At 41.0% G+C, this 25,554-nt stretch overlaps 1 protein-coding gene across 10 annotated transcripts in view; it reads right to left on the reverse strand.

Annotated features, from left to right (window-relative positions):
* Window positions 1–25,554, reverse strand: part of msi2b (musashi RNA-binding protein 2b) — a 234,268-nt gene that overhangs the window by 200,069 nt on the left and 8,645 nt on the right. For all 10 annotated transcript variants that reach the window (XM_076749652.1, XM_076749654.1, XM_076749651.1 and 7 more), the window contains exon 5: window positions 22,269–22,310. In XM_076749652.1, the coding sequence (XP_076605767.1) occupies window positions 22,269–22,310 (42 nt within the window). The remainder of the gene's footprint in view (window positions 1–22,268; window positions 22,311–25,554) is intronic.

Below are 25,554 nucleotides of genomic sequence, written 5' to 3' on the forward strand. Positions count from 1 at the left end.
ATGTTAATGTGGTTTTTATTAAGTTAATCAGGCTAATCTTTTAAAATTTGGTATGAGGCTACAGGCTATTTGTTTCAAACTGGCTCAGGTTTGGAGAGATGGAAGAATCATTTGCAGAAAACTACCTGATGACATGTATTTCTTTTTTTGTTTGTTTGTTTCTCTTTCTGTCTGTCTTTCCTGCTGTTGCTGTGTGTGCCCCTCAGCTTTGTGTCTACCTGACAAGAGTGGAATTGAAGTCAGATGTGTAACCCCGGGGGCCTCTCTTTCTTCACTGCTCGGGTGAAATTTTCTCCAAATATTTTGTCATTTGCCTCCAATGATGGACAAATTCACAGTGGAAACCAAGAGGGTCTCTTGTACTCATTTAGTGCAGGGGTGACCTGCACTTTGAAGCAGTAAATAGCAGTCTCTGCTTAACAAACGAAAGCCTAAATTCAGATTTGTTGTCAGGAAGTGGTGGAAGTGTGCGTGCTCATTTTTTTAAGGGGTGTGGTATCTGATGGCAAATAACATATTTGCTCTGTTCACATTAATATTCAGCTACAACATTTGCTCTTATTCTCGACGCCAACACCAGTGTAAATAAACCGTTTGCAGCTTAAACATTTTTAACATGCAACTGTTCCCTGGCCGCTTGACATTTAGTGACTGGGCAGGTCGATACATTTAAACGGCACATTAGATCCGTCTCAGCGCTGAAAAAAGGCAGGAGTAACTAAAGTTTAATACCGCACCAAAACGGCGGAATCCATTTTTATTAAGCTGGGTATTTGGGTTTTAATAACTACTTCTAGTAAAGGAAACTCATTACATTGAAAGCAGATTATACTTCCCAACACACAAACACACGCCACTCTCTTCCGCCCCTGTCACCATTTCCACATGTGCCTCCATAAATCAGTGAAGAACCACTGGCGGGCGCCTCCTCACTGTCCCTCCAGCGCTCCTCTCCATGCTCTCGCCATGACTTCCAGATGTGAGTCCTTTCAGACATCAGGCTCCATTATGAAAGCTTAACATCAAATTGAGAAAAACAACAACCTGCATTTTTTTTTCCTGAAAGGGGTCTGCTTGAATGGCACAATCTTATCTCCATTACTCAATTCAGTTAATATAAATATGACAGATTCAATCCCCCCTGACACTACTCTATGTGCCTTCAAGCAGGAAGAGGCACTGCGGGGCGAGTGCTGTACGTGGTTTCAATGACTTCAATCTTGTTATCACTTCCACACAAGATGCAAAGACAGGTAGACGGGTCCCACTCTGACCACCACCTGCCGCACAAAGACCAGACCCCCCCCCCACCACCACCACCACCACCACCACCACGTCACCCTCAAAGCTGTGGTGAAAGAACTTTGCCCCTCTTCTTCTCCCGTCCTTCCTCTCCTCCTCGTATCACAAGAATCGCCCTCCATCTGTGAGCCTGAGGGAGAGGATACCTGCGACCAAAAGCCAGTAACATGGCAACCGAGTCAAAGGCCTTCATGCCTGTTGCACGGCAGGGCGCTGGCATTTACTTCCCCCCATCCGCTCCCTGTTTCATCCTCGAGGCCTCTAGCCCCACCCAGGAGCCTAAAAGAAATCCACTGTCCTTGCTTTCTCAGCTGCCTCCCTCTTCCCGAGTTCGGAAAACAATATTCCACAAAAGAGAGCAGGCGAACTTCCTGTCCTTTTGTCCGTTGTGCAGGCTAAAGGTGTTGTTTATTGCACTCCACTGCGTGATTCCTGCTTTTACACACACATGGGCTCATTTTGACGGAGAAACACATAAAGGCAAGGCTCTACGCAGGCAAATGTACAGTGAGAAAATAAGACGTTGCCAGTCAGGGATTTTTCTCCTATTTAAGACAATAACAGGTTAAAATATATTTGTTTAAAGGCAAGGAGTTTAGATTTAGGTCACGGGGGATGTTTCCGTCTCTGTGTATTTCCATAAGGCCTTATTTTCACAAACAGTCACTGCAGAATGCATTGTGTCAGAGCCGGGCTTTGACCAGCTGCCTGTTGCTTCACAGTATGTGGGCAAGATTTCCTCCGAGGTTTTAAATGGGTCACATTCTGACAAAAGATGTTAGAAGTTACGCTCACACAACTGGATAATTCTGACTATAATTCCAAAGAAGTTGGGACGCCGTGTAAAACATAAATATAACAGAGCGGGATAACTTGCTAATCCTTTTTGCGTTTGCACCTGAAAGTACGGTTCTGTCTATCTGCACAGTCTCAGCAGTATTTCTTAAATTAGCACCAAGTCAACAGCATTGTTTCATTGACAACAAATACTTGGAATGTGTCGCTATTTAGTCGAATACAGGGGCAAACCACATAAGATAAATAAACGACCTAAAAATAATATCCACAGCATGAAGCAGACGTGCTGAATCTCATTTGCTGTCAACAGGGGTTAAGTTGGGTTGAAATAAATAGCTCCATAAAGTCAGTGTATCTATTATCAACATTATATCTATTCACTTTTTCCACGGTGGTAAAAATATTGCTTGTTGCATGTTGCTACTTTTATTAGCTACATCTTCCCCTCGCTTAAAATGGCTGACAGTCACCACGATGTGCTGTTTTCAGCACATGACAAAACCGATGAGTGTGGCTAATCAAACAGACATTGTCAATCACGCAGAGCTAAGTAAAAGCTGGGACCGAAGGGGCCAATCTTTGCCTTTAAAGGTTGTCTGATAACAACTTAGCATTCAGTCGCTAAAGCATTACTAATTGAGATTCTGTAACACTACAAAATAACTTATCAAAATGTGTAATTTTGTGAGCTCTGGTTAGGTTTTAATACTGGATTATAATTAAAGTAAAATAATAGATTAAATTGTTTTAACTGCAGGTTAATTCATAACTACAGTGTCTTGTTTTGTGTGCATGCAGGCTTAATTTCTCTGATTTTAAAGGGTGATATACTGCAAATATGTAAAATAACATCAGTGCACTGTAATTTCTTAAACCCCAACTAAACAATGCACGTCGAAACTTAACACTTAATTGAAGGTCTGTTGACCACTTGCATGTAGACAATGATGTCCGGCTACACAGAGTTCAATTTGTCAAGCTATCTGAGATTAGATGAACTGAGACTGTCGACTATGCAAGTGTGTCACTATGGACATTTTCTGAATAATGAAATAAATGGACTCTGTGTGTGAATTCTAATGATTTTGTAAAGCTCATTAGGTCCTTATAATGCTATATGAAGCTGCATTTGACACAAAGACGACTACATAATGGTGCAAACCCTCGCAATTACTCGGCTAAATCACCCCCCTCCACCTCCCTCCCACATAACAAAGCCCAATTTAACCCAGAGATTTAAAACCAAATTACCTCAAAATGAAAGATAATCATGATGATTCACTTTAAGGAACCACAATGATATTTTTACATTAAGATTTAAAAATGTCAGTACCAACAGTTTACAAAGATCTACAGAGGATTTTTTTTTTTTATTTTCTTTCTCATCAGAGCTGCCTGCATTTTTTGCATTGTGTGAGTTTGAGGGGACTAATTTACAATATGTCAATATCAATGAACTGCATGATTATCAAGTCTGGAAATACAAGACTGTGATATATGATTATCTAAGTTTAATTACTGCAACACAGGATGGCAAGAATGCAAATCAAAGACAACAACAACAACATCTTGATGCCATTAAAAAGAAACATGGGCTGCACTAAAATCATGCATCCAGTCTGAATTTACATATTCAATGTAATCAGCGATGGTGATGACGCATCAAAGCCTTACTGTTAACACACCTGTTGCAGTGTACAGTCATCCAACGTACACGCTGATGATTTATATTTGTCCTGCTTACTGGGGATGCCTCCGCTGCACAATGTAACAGTGTCTTCGGAGACGGTGAGGTGCTGTGCTTCTAATCTTGCTTAGGGAGGTGCTAACCTCACCATCTTGTAGAGTTCTCAGTGACAGAGGGAGAAGGACTCGCCCAGAGTGACGGAGCCAGTGGCAAGCTCATCGATCAAAGACTGGGAAATGTCAGACGGCGAGTGCGAGGCAGGGTTTTTATGCAAGCCTCACGTCTGCTCAAGCTACACCTCACAGCCAATTACTATGAATAAGAATTGTATTTCTCACTTGTAAGGTTAAAGAAAAAAGTCAGTCTGAGCGTATTCACTCCAGACATGTGGCACATATTTCATATACGTTTTGTATATTATCATGATGCCTTCAGAAATTGCTTCACTTTTGAGCTGAACTTGAGGTTTCAAGCAAAATCTAAAAAATATTGTTGTTTCTGCAAGATGCAAAGAATGGAGTCTGGTGTACGTGCCATCAGGAATCTCTAACCTAGCATTGTGAAAATGTAAAAGTTTGAATGAATTGCCACATTATTTGCAAGAGTTTGGATTATTTCCCAATCGTCACTATTTTCCACAGAAGTTGTTGAAATTGGAATTTTTTTTCTTCCTGAAATAAACCAGACAAACGACGAGCAGAGGTCAAACAAACAAGACTTAATTTCTCTCCCTCTGTTATCAGCTCGAGCAGAGCTGACTGCTTGGCTGCAACAATTAGTCAATTTATCAATTAGCCGATCAACGAAAAAATGATCAGCATTTTGACGATGGCGAAAACGCAAAAATTGGACAGTTCCAACTTTTCAAATGTGAAGGTTTTCTGTGTTTCTTTGTCTTGTATGATAGTAAAATGACTATATTTAGGTTTTTGGCAGTTGGTCAGACAAAACAAGTAATTTGACTGCGGGAAATTGCAAATGGCACTTTCTACTATTCTATGACATTTTACTGACAAAGTTTGTCACTAATTGGCTGATTCATTTATAAAGGAAATAATCAGTGGTTGATGCCCTGATGAGGATAACTCCCGAGAAACTCCACCACAGGCGACTTTAAAACATGACTGCAAAAGCACAAATTTCTGACTAAAATGAAAAAATGCCTTGGATAATATCCAAAGGAAAAAAAAAGGGACTGGAGCACACTGATTTATTTGGAGCCAGTCAAAAAAAAAAAAACAAACAAAAAACAAAAAAAAAAGTCAAGAGCTTTTTTTACTCTACCATTCATCACTCTGTTTCCACAATTAGAGGCTGCAAATCAATCAGTGAGCTCCAGTCCCTTTTTTTTCCCCCTTTGAAGTTCGCTGTCCTCGAACTGAGAAGCACTTGATTCAGCTGCATAGTGCTGAAAGATGCACGGAGAACCCCGTTTCTTCAAACTTTGATTATATGTTCAGGAGAAGGTTAGTTGACTCACTGAACAGCAATCACCTACATTCGTCTTCGGCACTACGACTATCCAATCAAACAGCTGAAGAGGGGATGTAAAGGCAGGATCAGAAAGTTAGCTGGACTGCAAACTGTGAAAATTACAGTGAAAACATTTTCTCTAGATCATAATGACAGAGATTTGGACCATACAACAAAACCTGAATGTGAGGTTTAGCAACATAGCGTTGAGAATAGATGTTGCAGACTGCTGAAAATACCAAAAACTACATTGTAATCAGCAAAGACACTTTGTGAAGTCATGTGGTTCATGTGCTTTTCTGTGAAATATCACCCTGGCCTTACTTTTTCAGGGACTGACACTGTTTATCTAAAGGCACCAGAAACGTTACTGAATCTAGCAAATAATTGCATTGTGAATCCAAATGGCAAACTAATTACTCTCTCCCCTTCTGAAAAATGTACAGTACAATGTAGCTGAGGGCCACCGCAGGATGCCACTTTACTGCACAGGCAGGAAATATTCCACCCTTCATTATCAACATAAACAAGAGCAAAGACAGGCTATAGAGGACAGGATAAAGGAGAAGTATTACTGGCAACAGGCAGATAAGAAAGTTATAAAAGCAGCGACAATGAGAAGGAAAGAGACTGAGGAGCTAGTCTTCTGTTCAAGCCATTACCTTGCTTCTTGAGACACTACAGTGAGGAGTGTGTGTATTGTTCAGCAGATCGATCCATCAATATACTGTATCCAACAAAGTGGAGAAACTGCACTCTAATTCCAAATTTTGGTGCAAACACGCTTTACAAAATACACTAATACATCTACAGGAAAGCATAGTTTGCCACTTTACAAGCGCTGTGCTCTTCACAGGATTCACCACATGCAATAAAACAACGTTAATAAGTACAAATTGAGCATGAGTAAAAACTATTTAGGGAGGTTTTAAGACGTTTAAGAGATTGTCATGCGACAGGAGGACAGTGTTTTCTGTTTAATTTAGCTTGCCATAAGAAGTTCAGCTCCACTACTTTCATCCCTGCTAAATATGCATCATAATGGGGCGGCTGTGGCTCAGGAGGTGGAGCGGGATGTCGGCTCGATCCTACCTCCACCTTTCCGCATGTCCAAGGCTCCTCTGGCAAGACACTAAACGGTGATTGTTGAGTCAGGAAGGGCATCCGGGGTTAAAAAAAGCCGATGTCGCATCAAATACGATTTCTACACCCGGCTGGGCGGGGCCAGTTTGCCAGTGAGACGGCAACAGATGATCGACTGTACGACCTCAAACGGGGAGCAGCCAAAAGCAGAAATATGCAATATGTGAGCTGACTAGAGATAAGAAATCTTGAAGTCTCATATCTGGATTTCTATTCACGTGCACTTCTGGTAGCAAGTCAAACATCTACATCAACTTGCGCTGAACCCGTCTTTGTTTCAACCTCGACAAATAAAACCAAGCAGATACGTTGGGCTGCCCAGAACCTCGTCTCTTGTCCCTCCCCCTCCAGAAACAAAACATCATTTCACAGATTTCTACACATACCAGCGTATATTATTGATATCCTGACATGCTCCAGTCTCTCCTGTGGTATCTTTAATAACACCTGTGCATCCCTGCTCCTTTAGCTCATGTCCAGTTCGGTTACAGACCCATCTGGAACATGAACCATCTAGAAAACTCAAAATGTTATTTCACTTTGTGAATAAATGAAGGAATGATCGTACAGTATAATGCTTCAAAGATCGCAGAGCTGTTTTAATGCGTCCATGTCTACATTCAGGTGCTTTATTGCTTTTTCTTGCTAATGTGTTAGCCTGTGGCTAACACGTCTCTTCACAAAAGTGAGATGAGTCAAGCTTGTAAGGTGCTGCTGAAACCACTCCAGGGCAGACACATAATTTCTGTCAGTGGGTGCCATATTGTAATCAAAAAATATTAGGTCTAACAAAGAATTTTGGAAGTAAGGGGAGTGTAATGAAGGCCGCACTCACTGACAGCACATTTGCAGCTGTAATTTAAAAGGTAGAGATATTCTATTAGAATCTCAACAAGCCCCTAATTTTATGAAGCACAACCCCACTGAGCTGAATGATGTAATTTGAATATGCTGTCAGTTTAAATGTGGCCTTCTGGGACAAGACTGTGGTCACTGACATTTAATTGGAGGACAGAAAAAGTTGTGGCAGCAACAGAGAGACAAAAGGGGGGGGGAGGGGGGGGGATTTCTGTGACGGCCTCACGTTTTTCACAGAGATAAATAAAAGATGATAAACACGGATTAGAGAGGCCATTTTGTCTGCGGCCTCCTCTCTTTCTAGTCCCGGTGTCTTTGAGAAATATGTCTAAATTTAGCACCAGATTTATCAAGCCGAGGCAATCCAGGGAAAGGGGGACTTGGGAATAGAGAGAGCAAAAGAAAGAGACAAGGTTGAAAGGTATCTAAAAGACAGGTGCAGCAGACAAAAAGATTGAGGGTGGTGGGGGTGGGGAGAGGGGAGGTGTGTGTGTGTGGGGGGGGGGGGGCATTGTCTGTGAGATCCTGTCCATCACTTGCCACTTTTAGAATGAAAATACATCTCCGCTAATATCCGCCACACACACACACACACACACACACACGCAGACGCGCACATGCTGGCAAGACACATGAGGAGAAAGAGATGTGAATTTCAATTAAGCAGGTAAGGAAATTAAACTAGTGTTACAGTTATAAAGTCAACCAAGCAGATAAAGACTCCAATACTGCGAAGACGGTGGAGAGATGAGACAGATGGACAGAAAGACAAACGCATTCATTCGCTCGCACGCCCACATACGCGCACACGTTGACAAACACAAATATGCTATGCCCAACAGAAAGCCAGACAGAGGCGAGGATGAAGGTCGCCAGAGGTCGGGTGAAACTCCTCTGCTCTTAATTTTCTACATTTCCACTTCCTGTCTACTAACTGTCCACTCTGCAGAGTGAAATGAGAGCCTCATTAAGTCGCACCACATATAATTACCAATACTGTTAATGAATTCTTTGGCACTTTTAATGCATTCATAGATGCTCGTGTTCGCTGTAAACACCAGTGGAGGTCCTGTCGACTTTATGCAAATGAGTCACTTCAGACAACGTGACTCGCCATTTTGCCAATCTCTGTGTTCTCAGGAACAAACTTATAGATTAGCCCACTAATGTTGAAAAGGTTCAGAATCCAGCCGCAGTTTTGCCTCTTTATCGAGTTAATTATCTTCTGGACACCATGTTGGTCTAATTTGAGAATTGCAGCCGACGTATTTCGGTTTACTGACTATTTGCTGCCATTCAAATTCTAACTATGGGTCAACTTTTAGTAGCAGAAAACTGCAGCAAATATAAAAGGCTTTTACTGCTCTGGCCAGTCTCCCTTGCCTGCTCTTCATTGCCGTCTTCCATTTGCAATGAATGGAATCTTGTCATTCACCGCCCCGTTTTACTGGTGGGAGTAAATTCAGCCTCTCTCCCCTCCCCTCCTCTCCTCCCCTTCCCTTCTCTCCCTTCCTCTCCTCTGGTCTCAAATGGTCTCTCTGGAATTGCCCTTGTTTAGATGCAAGAATCACATGGGATGCAAATTGTCAAGAAGAGCAAAGCACCGCACAGGAGCACTGCACACACCTGACTGCCAGGTCTGAGACAAGGACTTTGTGTGGCGTGCACGCAGCATGAGGCTCTGCCACATTGCGTCAGCATAAATTACTCAATGTCACAATAACAGTTACAGCTTAATGTTTCAAAAGTTAAAGGCATGTTTGGCTGGCGATGACTGCACGTGTGCATGCTGGCACGCATGTTCGTACAGGCTCAATAATTCATTCCATGGATGAAGTCCAAATGAATACTGAACACCTTGACAATTGAGATTCATCTGTGGGTGGTGTTTGTTCATTTACCAATATACACCTTCTCAATACTACATGGGAGATTAACTTGTTCCATATGAAGGATTTATCTGAGCAGAGAGTCATCATGCACCTGTATTCCCTAACGATGTATGTAAGGGCTTCCCCTCTGAGTCAATTAGTCAACTAAGTGGTTGTTACGGCCTCATTCCACTGAGGTATTTTTTTTATTTACTTATTTTCTAAATATATGCTTCTGTGTTGTGTAAGTACTTCACTAAAAAATCTCTCTGCGGTCAAAAGACGCCGCGGATATTCATTTCACAGATGATTTAATTATGTGTAATCAATCAAACAATTAATGTAAGAGACTATTATCAATTCATTTGAGTCTCATCGTATTTCACACGGTGCATATATGGATTAATATGTTGTAAATGCCTGCATTCTTTTGATAATAGTTAATGAGGAAAGAAGGTAAAAATAATTTGGAGCAATATAAATGCAAAGTGAACAGAAGGTCAAAGTTGGACTAATTAAAAGTGCTATAAAATTGTGTCGTGCTATAAAATTGCTGCATGTAGCTATCAATTAGAAATCACAAAATGGTCTTAGGCGGTAGCAGCAAGGAAATGAATCTGTCAACACTTTTCATTATTGTATGATAACACGGGAGAAAATTAAGTCACAAAATAACTGTTACAAGCTGGACTTGACCTGCTTTTGCATTACCTCTGTTTGATTATTTCACATTCTCCGCGACTCCGCGGCAGCGTCACAGAGAAAGGAGGCTTTTTATTTCCTTTGTGGGGTTGTTTTTGCATTTTCCCGACAGAGTGTCACAAGGGGTCTTCTTTTAATGAATCGAGGTGAAAGCACAGGCAGTGGTGTAAATTCATGGCGCCGCCACATGTGCCATGTGCAAGAACACATTTTTGGTAATTTTGCGACCAAAGATGCTGGCGCAGCGGTGGCACACCTGCGGTGCAGTCGCAAAAAGAGGTTGGATTACAAGGAATAAATTACCAGTAGATGCGGTAGGGGCCAGTGTCAATCACAGTCAATTAAATTAGGTCCTCTCATTCCCTTTAAAAGCAATGAGCTCCCCGCCATGTGGCACAGACAGTTTCACCATAAATGAAAGTCCAAACTGGCTGCCCTAAAAAACCTTCTCAACAGAGAAAAACTGTTGATTGCTACGAGGTGCAGAGCTGTAAGCGGTGAGACACTGAACATGTGCTGCCACGATGGATCATATACAATTCAAAGTCAAATAAATTTGACTGAAAATGCTAAAATCTCATGATTGACACAATAAATCAAATGCACGAACAGCCAAACTTGACAGTGACGTTAACTGGATCTTTTCTGATGATGGATAATGTGCAGTAACTACTTCAGTTAAATGTTGCCTTCGATTAAACAGAGAGCACTGAAGTCCTGTCTGAAGCAGTGGCAAACATCTTATTTTGTTAAACAATAGTGGGTAGCATTTACGATCAGTGGAGTGGGTGGTGTCCTCGCACTGAAAGAAAATGAGTTGCATGACAAGGTCAGACTCAAACGGACTCAGCTTCATCAACAACTGATGTGAGTGTGGAAATTATGGATTGTTATGTTATTGTTTGGTATTCTGTAGACTTAATTAGCACTGTCGCACATTGAGCACAAACACTATCTAGTCACGGGTTTACTTCTATTGTTAGGAAAAATGTATAAAGACATGTTGTCCGTCTATAATAACCACTGTTATAACACTAATTAAACATCAATTACATGCCTGTTGTGCACTTATTCCTGTGGATTTTGCCACTGCAGCATAAAGTAGCTCTACGCTGCTTAATTTTTAACATAAAAAAAAAAAAAAACAGCCACAAAAATGACTGCTTTTGTCAAGGTCCATTTTGTTATTTGCAGCCAAAGCACTCAAATATAACAAGTCGTATTTGTGACTTCTAAGCTTGGAGCCACGGGAGCATGCTGTATAGGGTGCACTTGGAAACAACATCACTCTGGAGACAGTTTCATTAAGCATGAAAAGCATTCGTTTTGACTATTGCTTCTGGCTGTAAAAAAAAAATCAGTATTTGAAAATTGTTCATCCATATACAATAACACCTAGAATGTAGTTACAGGTCAAAATGGTTCAGATAATCATACACAAAATGATTGTTTTTCATAATGTGTCTCATTTTGCATTTGATGTGTGATCATCATGCTCTCAGTCTGTGCAGCCGGGGATTTGGTGCATCATTCTTGTGCAAACTCACCGTTTCATGACTCACATGCATACATGCGAACACCTTATTTATGCACGTCATAGATATCACTCATTTAGCAGTGATGTGTGTATTTTCCCATTGCTGCCAGATTGTGTTTACATCTGAATTCACTTCTGTGTTGAATTGAATGCAAAATCTAATCTCTAGGGCGCGCACATAAACAGACAAATACAAATTACGGAGAGCCTACATGCACACACAACACAAATTTATCCAGATGATAAAATATGATGTGGCTGACATTGCCTCCAATGAAAAATTATTGGCATGAGCCAACATGTCAGCAGTATAATCATGAATGATGTGCGGAAGAGAAAGGTCACAGCTGAGGACCGAGGCATTATGTGGAGGAACAGCTAAGCTCTTTAGCGCCCTGACTTACATGTAATTCAGTATTGAAGACTTGGCCGGTGTCTTACACATTCGTACATTTCTTCACATTTCATACATTTATTATTGTTTAATCACACAATGTGACACATTGCAACCGATGCAGCCTCCATCACATAAAATAAACAAAGGGATTTCGGCTCAGAAGAGGTGATAACAAAGAGTCACCAATTTTATTACATCTCCATTTAGGTGCTGAAATTGTGCATTATTATGGAAGTGAATGACAGACCACCCTGCATGTGACTGCAGAGAAAAGGCAGGTGAGGGTGCCCACCATATATGTGGAGCAGCATGCCTGTAAGTCTGTACTCCTGCACGTCTTTCTTGCTATGCTTTGTTAGAGCTCAACCCTCAGATTCTATCTAGTCCTTCCTATTACCAACAATACCATGCAGGTTTTCTGCCAGTGGGGCCATTTGGGAGCTATTAAGCAGTGCCTGGGCAAAGTACGTGCATAACAGTTGCCTTTCAGTGGCTCTAACATCAGGTGGAAATCACAGAAATACAGTACGAGGATAGGTTTGGACTGAATGGTGGACCTGTGATTCTTATCACAAGCAATTTGGCCGCCAGCATTAACTACTACGACATCAGACCGTCGCATCAATTACGCTGTTTTATGCTAATACTCTTGAAACCTGTCGACCTTTTTATCTTTTATCAAGACATCTGTTGAAGTGAAAAAAATACCCCATAATTTAGGCATATTTTAATTAAACAACAAAGACGCAATGCTCTAAATGCTTTCAGCTAATTACATAATATTTATACATCAGAGTGACAACAGATACACCACAGTCACCTTCTAGTTAAGATATTTTGGGGCGCAACACAAAGGAAACGCATCACGCAGCTGCCGAGAGTGACAAGTAAAATAATAGCGTAAGTTCTGAAATATGTAATTACAGCAGAGAATATGTTTCCGTTTGCTGCTTGTTATTTTTGCCTATCCAGTCATGTTTGGTTATTATTAGAGTGTTGCGCTATTCGCTATGTGTGAGCAGTGACTAAAGCAAACATTAGACTGGTTTTGGTAATGGCAAACCATGACCTTGTGCCTTTAAATGTGAAACCACCACAATGAGTACAACAAAGCAGTCATATGAGCCAAGCATTATTGCTAAATACTTTAATGAATTAAGGGATGAAATGTTGAAACTACTGTATTATGGACACAGGGACATGTTGCAAACACGCAGCTGAACCGGGAAAAGGCAACAAAAGCTCTTGGCCATCACTGTTAATCACACCGCCGACAATGGCACAACCTGACAGGCTGGTCCTGCTAAAGGAATATCATTCTTAATCTAGGAGGCTGGTGCCCCCGGAAAAAAAAAAGAAAAGAAGGAAAATAAAAAAAAAAAAAACAGCGCAGCACATAAAAACTACAGAGCATGAACTGTCACACAACGTCAAAGTGAGAAAGAGCAATCTGGCCTGCGAGATTCCAATATCTTACTCTACAATGACACCTGGATCCAATCATGGCAGAACACTTCAGTAAGCCGGGCAGGCAATCCTCCAATCAGACAGACACGCCCCAACACAAAATGATCAGGCTTTAGCTTTACTTTCACAATCACAAATACACTATAGATACTGTATGTTTAAAACCACACTCTAGGAGTAAAAGAAACCAACTGAACAAGAGGCAGCTGGACAATAAATCCAAATAAAAACACATTTAACCAAATGAGCAGCTTGACAACAAAAAGACACTGCGAACATTGATTGATTCATTTAGTGTTTGCGTCTTTTATTTTGGATAATTAAGGTCAATTTCATGCAATATTACACTTACAGCACACATGCTGATATGCTGATTTATCTGTTTTGTAGTATGTGAACACTTTGCAGTACAGAAGATATAGTGTACATATAATGCATGTAATCCGCACGAAAATGACCATAATTACGTTAGAATACATAAACATTGTATTTTCTTCACAAACACACGTACAAATTGTACTTTGAAACACATCTTGTATGATTCTTCCACGGCCTCTTTTGCATTATACAGCTGCGTGTGTCTGTTGGTAATAATTGCACGCATCTTGACACACCTGAGCCTCTCTGACTACCGATGACATATTTCACTGTCTGTTGTACAAATCCTGGACGCGTGTTTGTGAGCAGAAACACAGGGCGAAGGTGGTGAGAAGTAATGAGAATTCGAAAGTGGACAGCAAGGTGATGCCTCTGACAACACAATGGAACTCATCACCCTGATTAAGCTGGACGTCCCTTTTTTTTAATTGTTTCCAGTATTTCATTCAAAACGCAATCTCGAAAAGGTCACCGTTAAAAAATTGGAAATGCATTCCTCATCGGCCTCTCTAGCTGCCAAAGCCGCTCCCTGAAGTGATGACTTTCAAAGTTAAGTGGCCCTCCGCTACATTCACAATCTTAGTTTTTCACATTGGATGGGTGGAGACTGAAGAAGATTGAAAAAAGATGTTCAGATCATGAAAAAGGCCGAACACGACTGGCTAATCCACCTGTCACATAATCGCAGCGCACTAATACAGAGCAGTGCTACAGCTGCGGAGGGCCCAAGGTCAGTGTCACTGTTGGTTTGTGCTGACCGCAGCCACTTAGACCGTCAGTGGCATTGGTCTGATTAGGGACCAGCAGAAAACCAAACACTAATATTTTATTAGCTATCAATCTTTCTTTTTTTTAACCTTACAGCAACTGCAATAACACACACAAATATTTAAATATTGGTTGTATTTTCCCGCTAATGCATTCGAGGAAAAACATGCTATTTTAACCGACTGAAAACACCATTTCTTGGGTCCTCTGTAAATACACAAAGCTGCTTTTTTTTTGAAAGGATACGAGTTGGTTTTATCTTTGATTCTTTCAAAATAAGACTGATAATGCACGGCCCCGTGATGCATTTGCTCTGGTCTACCTAGAACATATTAAACATGTGTTTTTGTTCGTGTGTGCTCGTGTTGTGTGTGTCTGTGAGCACATGTGTGTGCACAGAGGCTTTGATAAGAGGTCTTGAGAGGTATAGTGGAGGACCATGCCCTCCTCTCCTCTCCTCTCTATCCTGGCTAGCAGGCTGTCCTCATTACTGTCAGTCAGCATCAGGTTTAGCAGTGCCAGGCTCCTGCACAGCCCTCTGTCCTCCCTGCCCTGCCAGCACTAGCCTGCCTGACTGCTGCCATTGGTAAGCATTGTAAGAACCCCTCAATCCCCTAGAAAACCTAATTACTCTCCACCCGCAACCAAGGAGACCGGAGCCGAGACAGAGGGAGGCAGAGGAAAGAAGAATCGCACGCATGTACTCTCCATTTATAAGCAATTATTCAAACAAAAGAAATGTGTGTTCATGTTATATCTGCAGTGATTACACTAGCCTTTACATTTACACATCATTTATCTTTCCGCTGAAGTGTAAACATTGGAGGGAAGCTTTAAAAAAAAAAAAAAAAAAAAAAGGGACAGAAGAAACATTTAGAAAGTGTCAAACGCACAAAAAGAACATGCACGAATCAAACTGAGCATCGCTTTGACTACCCGTTAACTGGGTCACTCAGTTGGTGATTGTGTCTGACCACCAAACAAACAGTCATTCATATGTCTGTGCTCTGGCCCCATTTTCATCTGGAGCAGTTCCACAGAGGCCACTGAAAGCAAAGGAGCTGACGGGTCAGGGATTTAAACCCATCTCCAGCTTCGGCACAGTAGCCATTACCACAGGAGGGGAAAAAACAACTCCTTGTGTCATCCTCCATCTAAAGGAGGGTTTATTTATGTTGGCTGCACATGTGTTTTTTTTCCGGGGGTGAGAGGAGAGTGACAGCGAAGAATTCCCATCAACTCGCTTGTCACTTTCCCGTCGTCTTCCGTCTGACTCTTGGTTTCAGTGAAACGTCAGTGCATTTAGTGTCAGTTGTAGAAACCCATTGCAAAAGCGCATTTAGCTCGAGAAATACAGCAAATATCTTTTCACTTGGGCATCTCGGTCGCTCGCTGGGATGAGACCTGTGCCATGTGCCTTGAAATGCGACGTCAGATTCGGATAATAGCCTGCACAACATAACATTCCTTCTCTGTCTTCCACTCTGTGCGCTATCTGCACAGTGGAGCTGCCTTGAAATAAGAAATGTCTAATAAGAAATAATCTCCTTTCACATAATAAATATTTGGGAGGGCTCATTGTCATAAACTGTAAAGCTGAACAAAGATATTGATACGGCATTCTGTTCAACATTAAAGACTTTTGTCCTTGAATATTCTTTCAGACTCATGCAGCTGTGCAGATCTGAGTTGGAACGGGGAAGCTGGTGCTTTTAATAAACTCACAGGGACATTCAAAGGGGCTGGCAGCTACAGAGGTTTCATTTTCCCAGCAGTGAGCTGTGTCATTTAAAATAAGGATCATTTTGAGAAGGGGAATATCATAATGCTAAATCTAGATCAAATAACTGAGCAAGGTGTAAGACTGGATTTACAAGGCCTTGTAATCCTAAAAGACTGAAAAAGAAGCACAGAAAAGAGCACAGAGAGGGGAAGACGGAGTGAGGGAGTGAGAGATAAAGTGAAAGAGAACAATGAAAGAAGTTTGTTTTGAATTCATGTATAAAACTACACACCTGTGCCTCTTTCATACAGTGTGTGTACACGCGGTCGTGTGCCTGAGTGTGTGTTTATGTCACGCGGCACAAAGGCACAGGGGATGAGGATGTGTATTTACTTCGTGCAGCATTATTATTAGACTTCATTAAAACTTAAGACCTGAAATCTCCAGAACCACAATACACCTGAGAGCCTTTTCTGCAGGTAAGAATATAAAGCGCACACAGCCCCTGAGAGGAGGGGGGGGGGGGGGGCACAGACAAGTGGAGGAGGTGAGGGTACCGGTCAATTTGCCATTCAGAGAGAGAGAGACAGAGGGAGAAGGAGAGAGAGGGAGGGAAGCAAAGTGAGGAAGACAAAGTGACAGCAAAGACAGAGAGTGAGACAAAGAGAGAGACAGGCCTGCAGCTGCCAGGGATAGGCCGACACTAACAGCAGGCCACGAACAGGAAAGCCACAGTCACAGCTGTCACAGGTTGGAGTCAAATTTGGTTGCTTTGATGGTATTTTTGACTGATAGCCCAGAATTACCTCAACCAGTGTACTGGCACACTTCACCTGCCTCCTCACTGACATTAACGCAAGTAGTTTAAAGCGGCACGTTTCCGGAAAGAAAACTGTCATCGCAAGCAAAATAAACAGAATATCTAGAAGTGTTGTCACAGCTGCTTCTTCGCAGCACACATCTATTTTGTGCACAGATAGAGTCTTCTTGCTGCATCCCAAAGACTGCCAGAGACATTGTGACAACCTGTTTGGGACGGCTTAGATAGCAAATCCCTTTATGGAGGTGCAAGGAAAGGGTTACGCCCATTGCTCTGTAAATGGTCGCTGCTACTTCCTTTCATTTCCATAACAAGCCATCAGAACTCATCTCCCAGTGAAGTGGCCACAGTCCCACTGGCAATTAAAATCATGCTGGGACATGCCATGCTTGTGTGCGACTCCACTGTGGGAAACAAAAGCAGCGGCAGCAGCGGTAATGACGCCAACAGTTGAGTGGTAAATCTCGAGCAATGTCGGCGGAAACCGTCGCTTTGATTTCTCCAGGAGACTGAGAGCAGGCCTCGTTCACATCTTTCAGCGTGAACCTTACTGGAAAATATCAAACACGGAGACGGCAGGAAACAGCATCATCTCATCTCTGTCTTCTTTCCACGCACAGCCACAATACTGAAAAGGCACGCAGGTTTTCTTCTAAAAAAGAATCATCGGTATCTTGATGAGCTTGATATTTAGATGGAGAAAAAAAAAATTAAGGATTGGGACTTTAAAATCACTCTTGGGTAATTTGGGGGTGAAAACGGGGATACTTCACATTTTTGACTACTTAGCTTCAGCTGAACTTCAGACTCGGATTTTGTGCCACATTTCTTACAGTGCGGTGTGTAAAGAGGGGTGCCCTTTATGGACAGTATGGAGACCAGTAAGTCTTTCCAAACACATATGAAATGTGAGCATTGTTTTAAGACAGACTTGAAAATATATTAGCCTCTGCTGGGGGGCGGTCCGTATACCACTTTTGTCACATTACAAAAGCGTCACTTTCTGCCACAACATGGCATTATCATGATAAATGATTTAGCATATTAAAAATAATGTGCTTTAATAGTCCAGCTGGTTTTGTTGTTACAGGAAAGCACACTCTGCTGTGCACGCATTGGTATGTGTGTCTATTGCTGCTGGATGTAAATGTTCTTGATAGGCATGCCCCATGGTACATTGACTACTGTATTTTTCTGCCAAATAAATGCTGTTGAGATGCCTAATCCTACCATTTGTCTCACTGTATGAATGAATTACATTACATTTACTAATTAACTTGCATTATGGGGCCGGTTACTCCTCCCAAATCACATGTAGGCCTATACTTCATTTTCATTCCTATTTCGCTAAATCATCTGCAATAGTTAGTTTTTTAATACATTTTTATTTCTTAAGATGTGTTTCCTTACATTACCAATGCAGTGAAAAGTATCCAATTTATTTTTTGTAATACTGTGACAAATACAGTCATTGTAAAAAAAAGCAAAAAATACCGTAATATAAATTTTAGGCCATATTGCCCAGCCTCTCCCAACCTGTGCTTCCAAAACAACTGTCTATATCAGATATAATATTATGCTTTTTAAGCTTCAGTGGAAATTAGCAGTCACGCGTCATCACACAGCAATGGCCACATACTTAATGAAGGAGGCAAATATTCAAAGCGGCATCGAGTATTTTTCGTTGACTGAGACGATAAGAGAGGCATGTTGCAATCTCGGAGAAGAAAACCTGAGTTCTTAACGCTTAGGTGCGTATGACATCCACTAACCACTTTCCTGGGGGCGACCCCGGTAATGTCGTGACACTATGGTAAAAAATAATAAATGGTGATGAATGTATTTTGATCATCAAATCAAGTCAAGTGGAACATCACTTGTCCCCAGAGGGGCAATCGGTTGTGCGGCAGCAAAAACACACACAATATCAAAAACCACACAAGGCAATTAAACACAACATGTAACAAGACCTAAGAACATCAGCACTGCTAAAATTAAAGGCAAGCAATATTTACCGAGCGTGGATGTGTGGTCAACCTGATATTACCTTTTACTACTGGAGCTGAGCAGTGGAATGGCTGAGTGTTTGTGTCTGTTGGTTTTGGCTCGTGGGTATTTAAGCAGGAACCCGAAGGCAAGGTCTGAAACTAGGTGCAGGGGGTGGGTGCCGTCAGACAGGATGGAGTCTGCTTTCATTTACACGTGTGTGTTATGTAAAATCAGACTTTTCTGTTCAGATCTGTACTCATGTGAATATTTTTCAGAGATATATATCTTTTATATGTTATTTTCCTGTAAAAAGCATTATAATGTACCTACTGCAAGGATTGCATTAAATAAAGTAAGTTTTGCTATTAACAGAATGGATTAAGAATGGCTTCTTGTGAAACTAAATGTTGAGATGCTGAAACATTTATGTTGAAATCCTGGTTTTCTAAAGCTACTTTTAGCTGCCTATCTTATAAAGCCACAGCTAACCTCAGCCAGGCTGAATAGGCTAGGAGCAGACAAGGCATAAATGAATGTGCATAAAGCACTTTGCATCACATCATCATTGTTTAATCCTTTCATTCTCATCTGTCAATCATCTGCAGATGAAACCTAATCCGTGAATATTTGTGGGCTAGTCTGCATTGATACCTTTGACATAAGTTGTAAGCACAGCTTCTATTTTTAATACGTAATGTCCACTTTTAAGTCTTCAGATAAGCTTTTGTGGTGTGACATTATTCATTAGTCGTGTGTGCCACTTTGCATTTCTTTAGCACGTTTGCTTTGATTGACAGGTCCTGTGGTTATCTCTCATTTGTGCCCTTTACCAATATTCTAGGGCAGATGGTCACAAAAAACACAATATGCAAATGCGAGGGGCAAAGCAGAGGCAATCCACACCCTGTGACTGATTTGTCATATAAAATTCTACAGAATTGTACATACAAATCCTCTTACCAAGTTGACTTTGTCATATACGTCAAATCGGACTGTCTACGTCAATACAGCCCTGTGATTATTTCTTGGCAAACTCCTTTCCGTAACCGCCTCTCTACACTGGAACTGTCCATGTTTTGGGGCAGTGTCAGTTATGCCTGCTGATACAAGTTGTTTTTCCTGTGATCCTGTCATCCTGGTGCAAACACCTTCAGTTGTTTACAGTGAAATGTCCTCTGTGTTCACCTTCACTTCCTGTCTGTTTTCAGCATTAGTCTACGTGCTGTACATACTGTATAGTTTTACCATACTGCAGCATTCAGCAGTGGGAGGTCATTGGCAGGGTTACTTGTGAGGTCATTGTTAGCCGTGAGAAAATTAACGCTGATTGGTCTCGTCACGATTTGCTCCCCGAAGCCCGTGCCACCGAGGCACCTGCCAAGGCGAGCTTCTTTAAACAAGAACGAGGCCTATTCAACAGCTGCATAAGCAGCCAGGCAGCCTGACAGTGGAGGGGAAAGAGGGACAAAAGAAAGCAAATGCAAAACAGAGAGGACTTTCTAAATGGGAACCTCAGAATGGGACTTCTTTTAAAGGTCTTAAATCAATTGAACAGAAAGTACAAACCCATGCAATGTTAATCTATCTGGCTTAATCCCATTGCTTTAAGATCCTTTATAATCCACATTCAATACAACCATTTTTCTTCTCTAACAAGCTTGCCCTATAGCCATTTTATAAATCATTGGTACAAGGCTTTTGCAGTGCCACAAATTCTGTTATGGTGTCATTATTTCACCGAGTTATGAATCATGCAAGGTAGAATGACAAATATGTTTAGACCAGTGGAATAGCTCAAAAATATTGTATTTTCCTTCTCTGAGTCATTGTGAAAAAAATATATATAACACTGTTTTAAAAAAGATTAACAATAAACGCAACAGCAAGAGTCGTTTCTTGTTCACTTAAAAATTGGAAGCATCATCAAACATCTGAGCTGTTTCATTGCACCTTCGACTTTTATGAGCAAGGCTCAGACCAGCAGAAGTTAAAGTGATATACTTGCTATGTTCGAAGTGTGGACAAACACTGGTAGTTTCTCGACCATATGCCGATATCCTTAAGTCACCATGTGCTCTGGCTTTGAACGCCCGCACCGCCAATTCTTCATTTGAAACCTGACCAACTCTTTAACAATGCCTCTCTCTGATCCAGTGGGAAGGAGAAAATCTATTATCGATTTCCACCTGGTTTAGGTGAAAAAAAGCCCTGATAGCGGTGCTGAATAGCGCTACACTGTACTGTGCTGTGCTGTGCTACAGCCTGCACATTGACGCTGGGGGATGGTGTGAGAGGGCATGTCAACAAAGCCCTTGACTACGCCACGGCACCATCTGCACACGCTGAAAATCTAATTGTCAATAGAACTGCTCGAGACCAGTAATCAAGAAAAGGAAAAGATAATACGCATTATGAGGAGCTCACACGACAGTTCCTGCGTGATTGGAGTTTGGCTTATTTTTTAAATCACCCATTCTTTCCATGCTAATTGTGACTATTTCTACATGCATGCACCACGATTAAAGATATTTCTAAAATCACTTGTGCCATTCAATCACATTCAACTCAGACTGCTACAAAAAAACAACTCAATAGACTGATAATTCAGCCAATAAATGGGGTTCATCACTGTCAATGACAAGTCACCAATCATTTCAGTCAGGCTAATATTGGGCTATTCACTTCAAAATAAAACTCTCGCCATTTTGCATTACTGTGCACCTTCAAAAGCTGGATCTTGATTCCACTTTGTCATTCTCAGATTTCCTCTTTTCCACAAAAGAATACAACTTTCAACCAATAGGTAACGCTCCCTGCAAATACATTAGAGCCTGTCTCCTTTCAGTCACGACCCCATCGAGCCAACAGACAAGTTACCAAAGTAAGATGGTTTCACCACTTGTGCTCTGTTGCAATAAACAGACAATAAAGCGTGATTTCATATGATTGCAGACTAAAATTCCTCTGCTGCAATGGCACGTCATTAGAAGAATAAGACAGAGTTCATTTCAAAACGCTTTGCATTAAAAACGACCATGATGAGGGATGAAATGGAAATATAAATGCGTAAAAGCACTGACGTCGATGTAAAACCGTGAGATAACGCAGAAAGCAACACAACCCCAATCATGCCGAAAATTTTCTTTAAGTCTAATATGTCCAGCTTTAATTGCTTCGGTGAAACAGCACAGGGAAGGCGAGAACAATAAAACCAGACTAGGTCTTTGCAGACAATAACAAACAGACAACCGCTGCCTCTTTGTATCTGCTGTGTGAGCACACAAAATTAGGTAAGCTAGTGACATGAGACATAATCATTTTCTTTGAGCAAGGTTAGTGACCAATTTATTCTTACCTTAGGCTGGGCGCGACGGGGAAAGGCAACCTTAGGATCAATCTGAGAATGAGAAAAGAATAGCAACACTGTTGTTAAAAGACAAGCTGTGATATTTTAAGGCAGTGAACAGGTGCTGATAAATATTTCTGAAAGTCTGAGCCCACAAAGGGAACCAGAGTACACCCATTCACATAGTCATTTTAAACCCTGTGTGGTAAGGAATAAATGCTAGTATCTTAATAGCGGTAAATGTCCAAAACTTAAGGTATTCATATTTGCTATTTTCAGTTCACAATGCTGATAATTTATCGGAGCCATTAAGATTCACAAAAGCTGCATAATCAGCCTGTGGTGATACAGTTTGCTTTTGAATTGGAGAAGCATTTTCAGAAACTAAAGCTGCATTCAAGAGCTGTCAGAATTATTGCAATTACAAAGTAAGTGCACGTGAATGGCCCAACAAAAGTGATAATAAGAACAAAGAAAGGCAGATTTTTAGAACACAATGGGTCTGCTGGAATCAGACATTACTTTTGTCAAATTTGACGTCACTGTATTCTCTCTGCCCCTCGCGGTGGTTAAGGCTAAGTTATTTTCACGAAGGAAAGGCAGAGTCATGCTTACGGTCTGCTAAATATGCTACAATCTGTCTTGCACAAATGTGCGCCAGCTGTGATAACTCAGATGCAAATAAAGAGTGATAGAAAATGTGATGTAGTATGTTATATAGCTGTGATACAGGTGAATACTATTAAACGCGCATTATGTAATTTCTGCCACTGGGGGTCTCTCAATGAACACAATGACGAAAGACGTCATTTGAGGACGTCGTGAAGTAACATGGGAAACTTCCTGTCTTCCTCATTCTCTGACGTGTCATCTGGTGTCTCTCATGTTTACCCAGAAGTTCGAGGGGTTCACGAGGATACGACGCCACTGACAGGTGACCAAACAGCGCACTGTTACCTTGAATCCAATTATGGATTTCTCTGTTTTTAGCTTTTGGGATAATGTAAGTACACAACTCAACAAAATTTAAAACAAATAACATATATCTCATCATTTTAATGGAGAAATGTTATATATTATAGATTTAAATCAATTCCTAATTCCGTGCATGTTACCCTAGATGTCACTAAATCCTACACGCTGGACCTTTAAGTGACTGTCAGGATTATTAAGGTACAGATCTTTAAGCTTAAAAACACCAAGAATTTGCATCTTGAGCACCAACAAATGGCAGCACAATTTGTTATTATGAGGATTTGAAGACAGCTGGCCAACACCACTGACCTCATTACTTACTGTAGCAAAGTGTCTACAATTGATGGGGCTCAATGACACATTCTAGGCACAACGTTCACTGCATCAGGCAACGTACGAAAGGAAACCACATATTAACTGCTGCTAATTACTGTGTGTATTAGTTTCCAAAGCAATATATTGCTGCTAACAAATTATCTGGCGGTGCCAATTGATATATATTAAAAAAGAACCACAAGCACTACAAAAAAAAAAACAAAAAAAGTTAATGTGGAGGCCAGCCACACCATCATTCTGCTGGTCATGGTCGCAGCAGAGGCCCGCTTTTATTTTAGGCAGGAATCGCTGATTGAATATGACAGGGAGAAAATGAGAGTCTGAGGCCGGTGACGCCTCCAGATATTGCCAAATAACCAGGAGGATGCGTCAGATCAGCCTGTTTCTCCATCTTGTTCTTGTTATCTCATTAGCTTCATTTTCCTCGTTAATTTCACTGGTATGAAGCAATGTGGTGGGGGGTCTCATCAACCTTGCACTTAGAATGAGGAGGAACCATCTCAAACAGCAACCTTATCCTTATTTGTTTTTGCCTGGATACCGATGAATTTGAAAGAAAATTTCCCTAAAAAAAAAAATTAACAGATATAATCAGCTTTTTTGACATAATATCTCTCACTTGTGTTTAACGGGGATTTTCCTGTCGTGCCATATTTTGCTGTGCTGAAATATTTACAATTAAATATTCTGTGCATTCAAAAAGTTCCTCCTTCAGCACAGATGGACTTATTTAAGAAAAAGACATCTCTTCCCGCTGTGAAAAACAATGGAAAGAAAATGAATCAAGGAACACGAGGACAAAACGCACCATCTGCGCAGATCAATTAAGCCGATGAGTACGACTACGTTTTAATGCGTTTGAAGGGAAACCATGATGTGCAATGTCATTGTCATCTTTTCTGTCAGTCTCAGTTATTACTGTTATCTTTCTAAATCAGGTCAAAATGAGAAATGAATTCAATAACACCTGGGTATGGCAACCCTGCTTGTAATGAATTTCATTTAAAGATTTGTTTTAGCACTTAGCCCCAGGCATAACCAATTCAAACTCAATTATTGTGTGCACCCTATTTGAGCAAAGACAACACATTATGCTTTGAATACCAAAGTCCTATACTTGGTAATGTATCTTACTTTTTAAGCCTATACAAAACATATCAAACCTCATTTCATCATATTGCATAAACTAATTGTTTTCCTGTCCTGCTGAGAATTCCTATTCACTCGGAAGCTTCCAGTTTCAACATGCACAAGAGAGCACTTTAACACAGCAGCAACGGAGGTCATATTGCTTTCTGTCAGTTTAAAATATGATCAAAAAGAGACTATTATATGCTCAGAGTTGTGTTAAAAATGAGGCTATGATATTGCAGATTGGTTGAATCACACTCCGAGCAATGCAACCAAACTAGGCAATGAGGACTTACCCACCAATCCTTCTGAGAAATGCTGTAGCAGCACCTTTTTAGGTCACAACTTATGATGAATGACTCCTTTGAGAGATTTGAAATGAGGAGATGTAGCAATTGTTTCCCTTCGGTTTACACATTCACGTGCATGTGATTTTCATGTATGTAAGTGCCTTCATACTAAAGGCCGAGAGCTATAAAATATGCTTCACCCTTTGACTGGACGACAGTACCATTGGAGCAGAGATTATGCCGTCTCGGTTTCACCTGATACTTCCTTCCTGAAACATTTTTTGTTATGTAACACACATACCATCAGGTTTGGGATCAGTCAACCAGACCTGGGTATAGTGCACTTGTTTCAGTAATTCCACACACACACACAGCGCTTGCGAACGTTGTTTCACTTGGGTCTGTTTTCATCCGTCAGTGCCTTAAAAATGTCAGCACTAATTTGAAAAAATATATACCTATTAGTGATTTACCTTGCATGTTTTGGTCCATTTTGTTTTAGAGAAAGTACTTTTCTTAATGGGTTGGAGGGGGGGGGGAAAACACTCTCCTGCCCTTACTGT

This window comes from Chaetodon auriga, chromosome 15 (assembly GCF_051107435.1).
Source record: "Chaetodon auriga isolate fChaAug3 chromosome 15, fChaAug3.hap1, whole genome shotgun sequence".
Classification (NCBI taxonomy): domain Eukaryota; kingdom Metazoa; phylum Chordata; class Actinopteri; order Chaetodontiformes; family Chaetodontidae; genus Chaetodon; species Chaetodon auriga.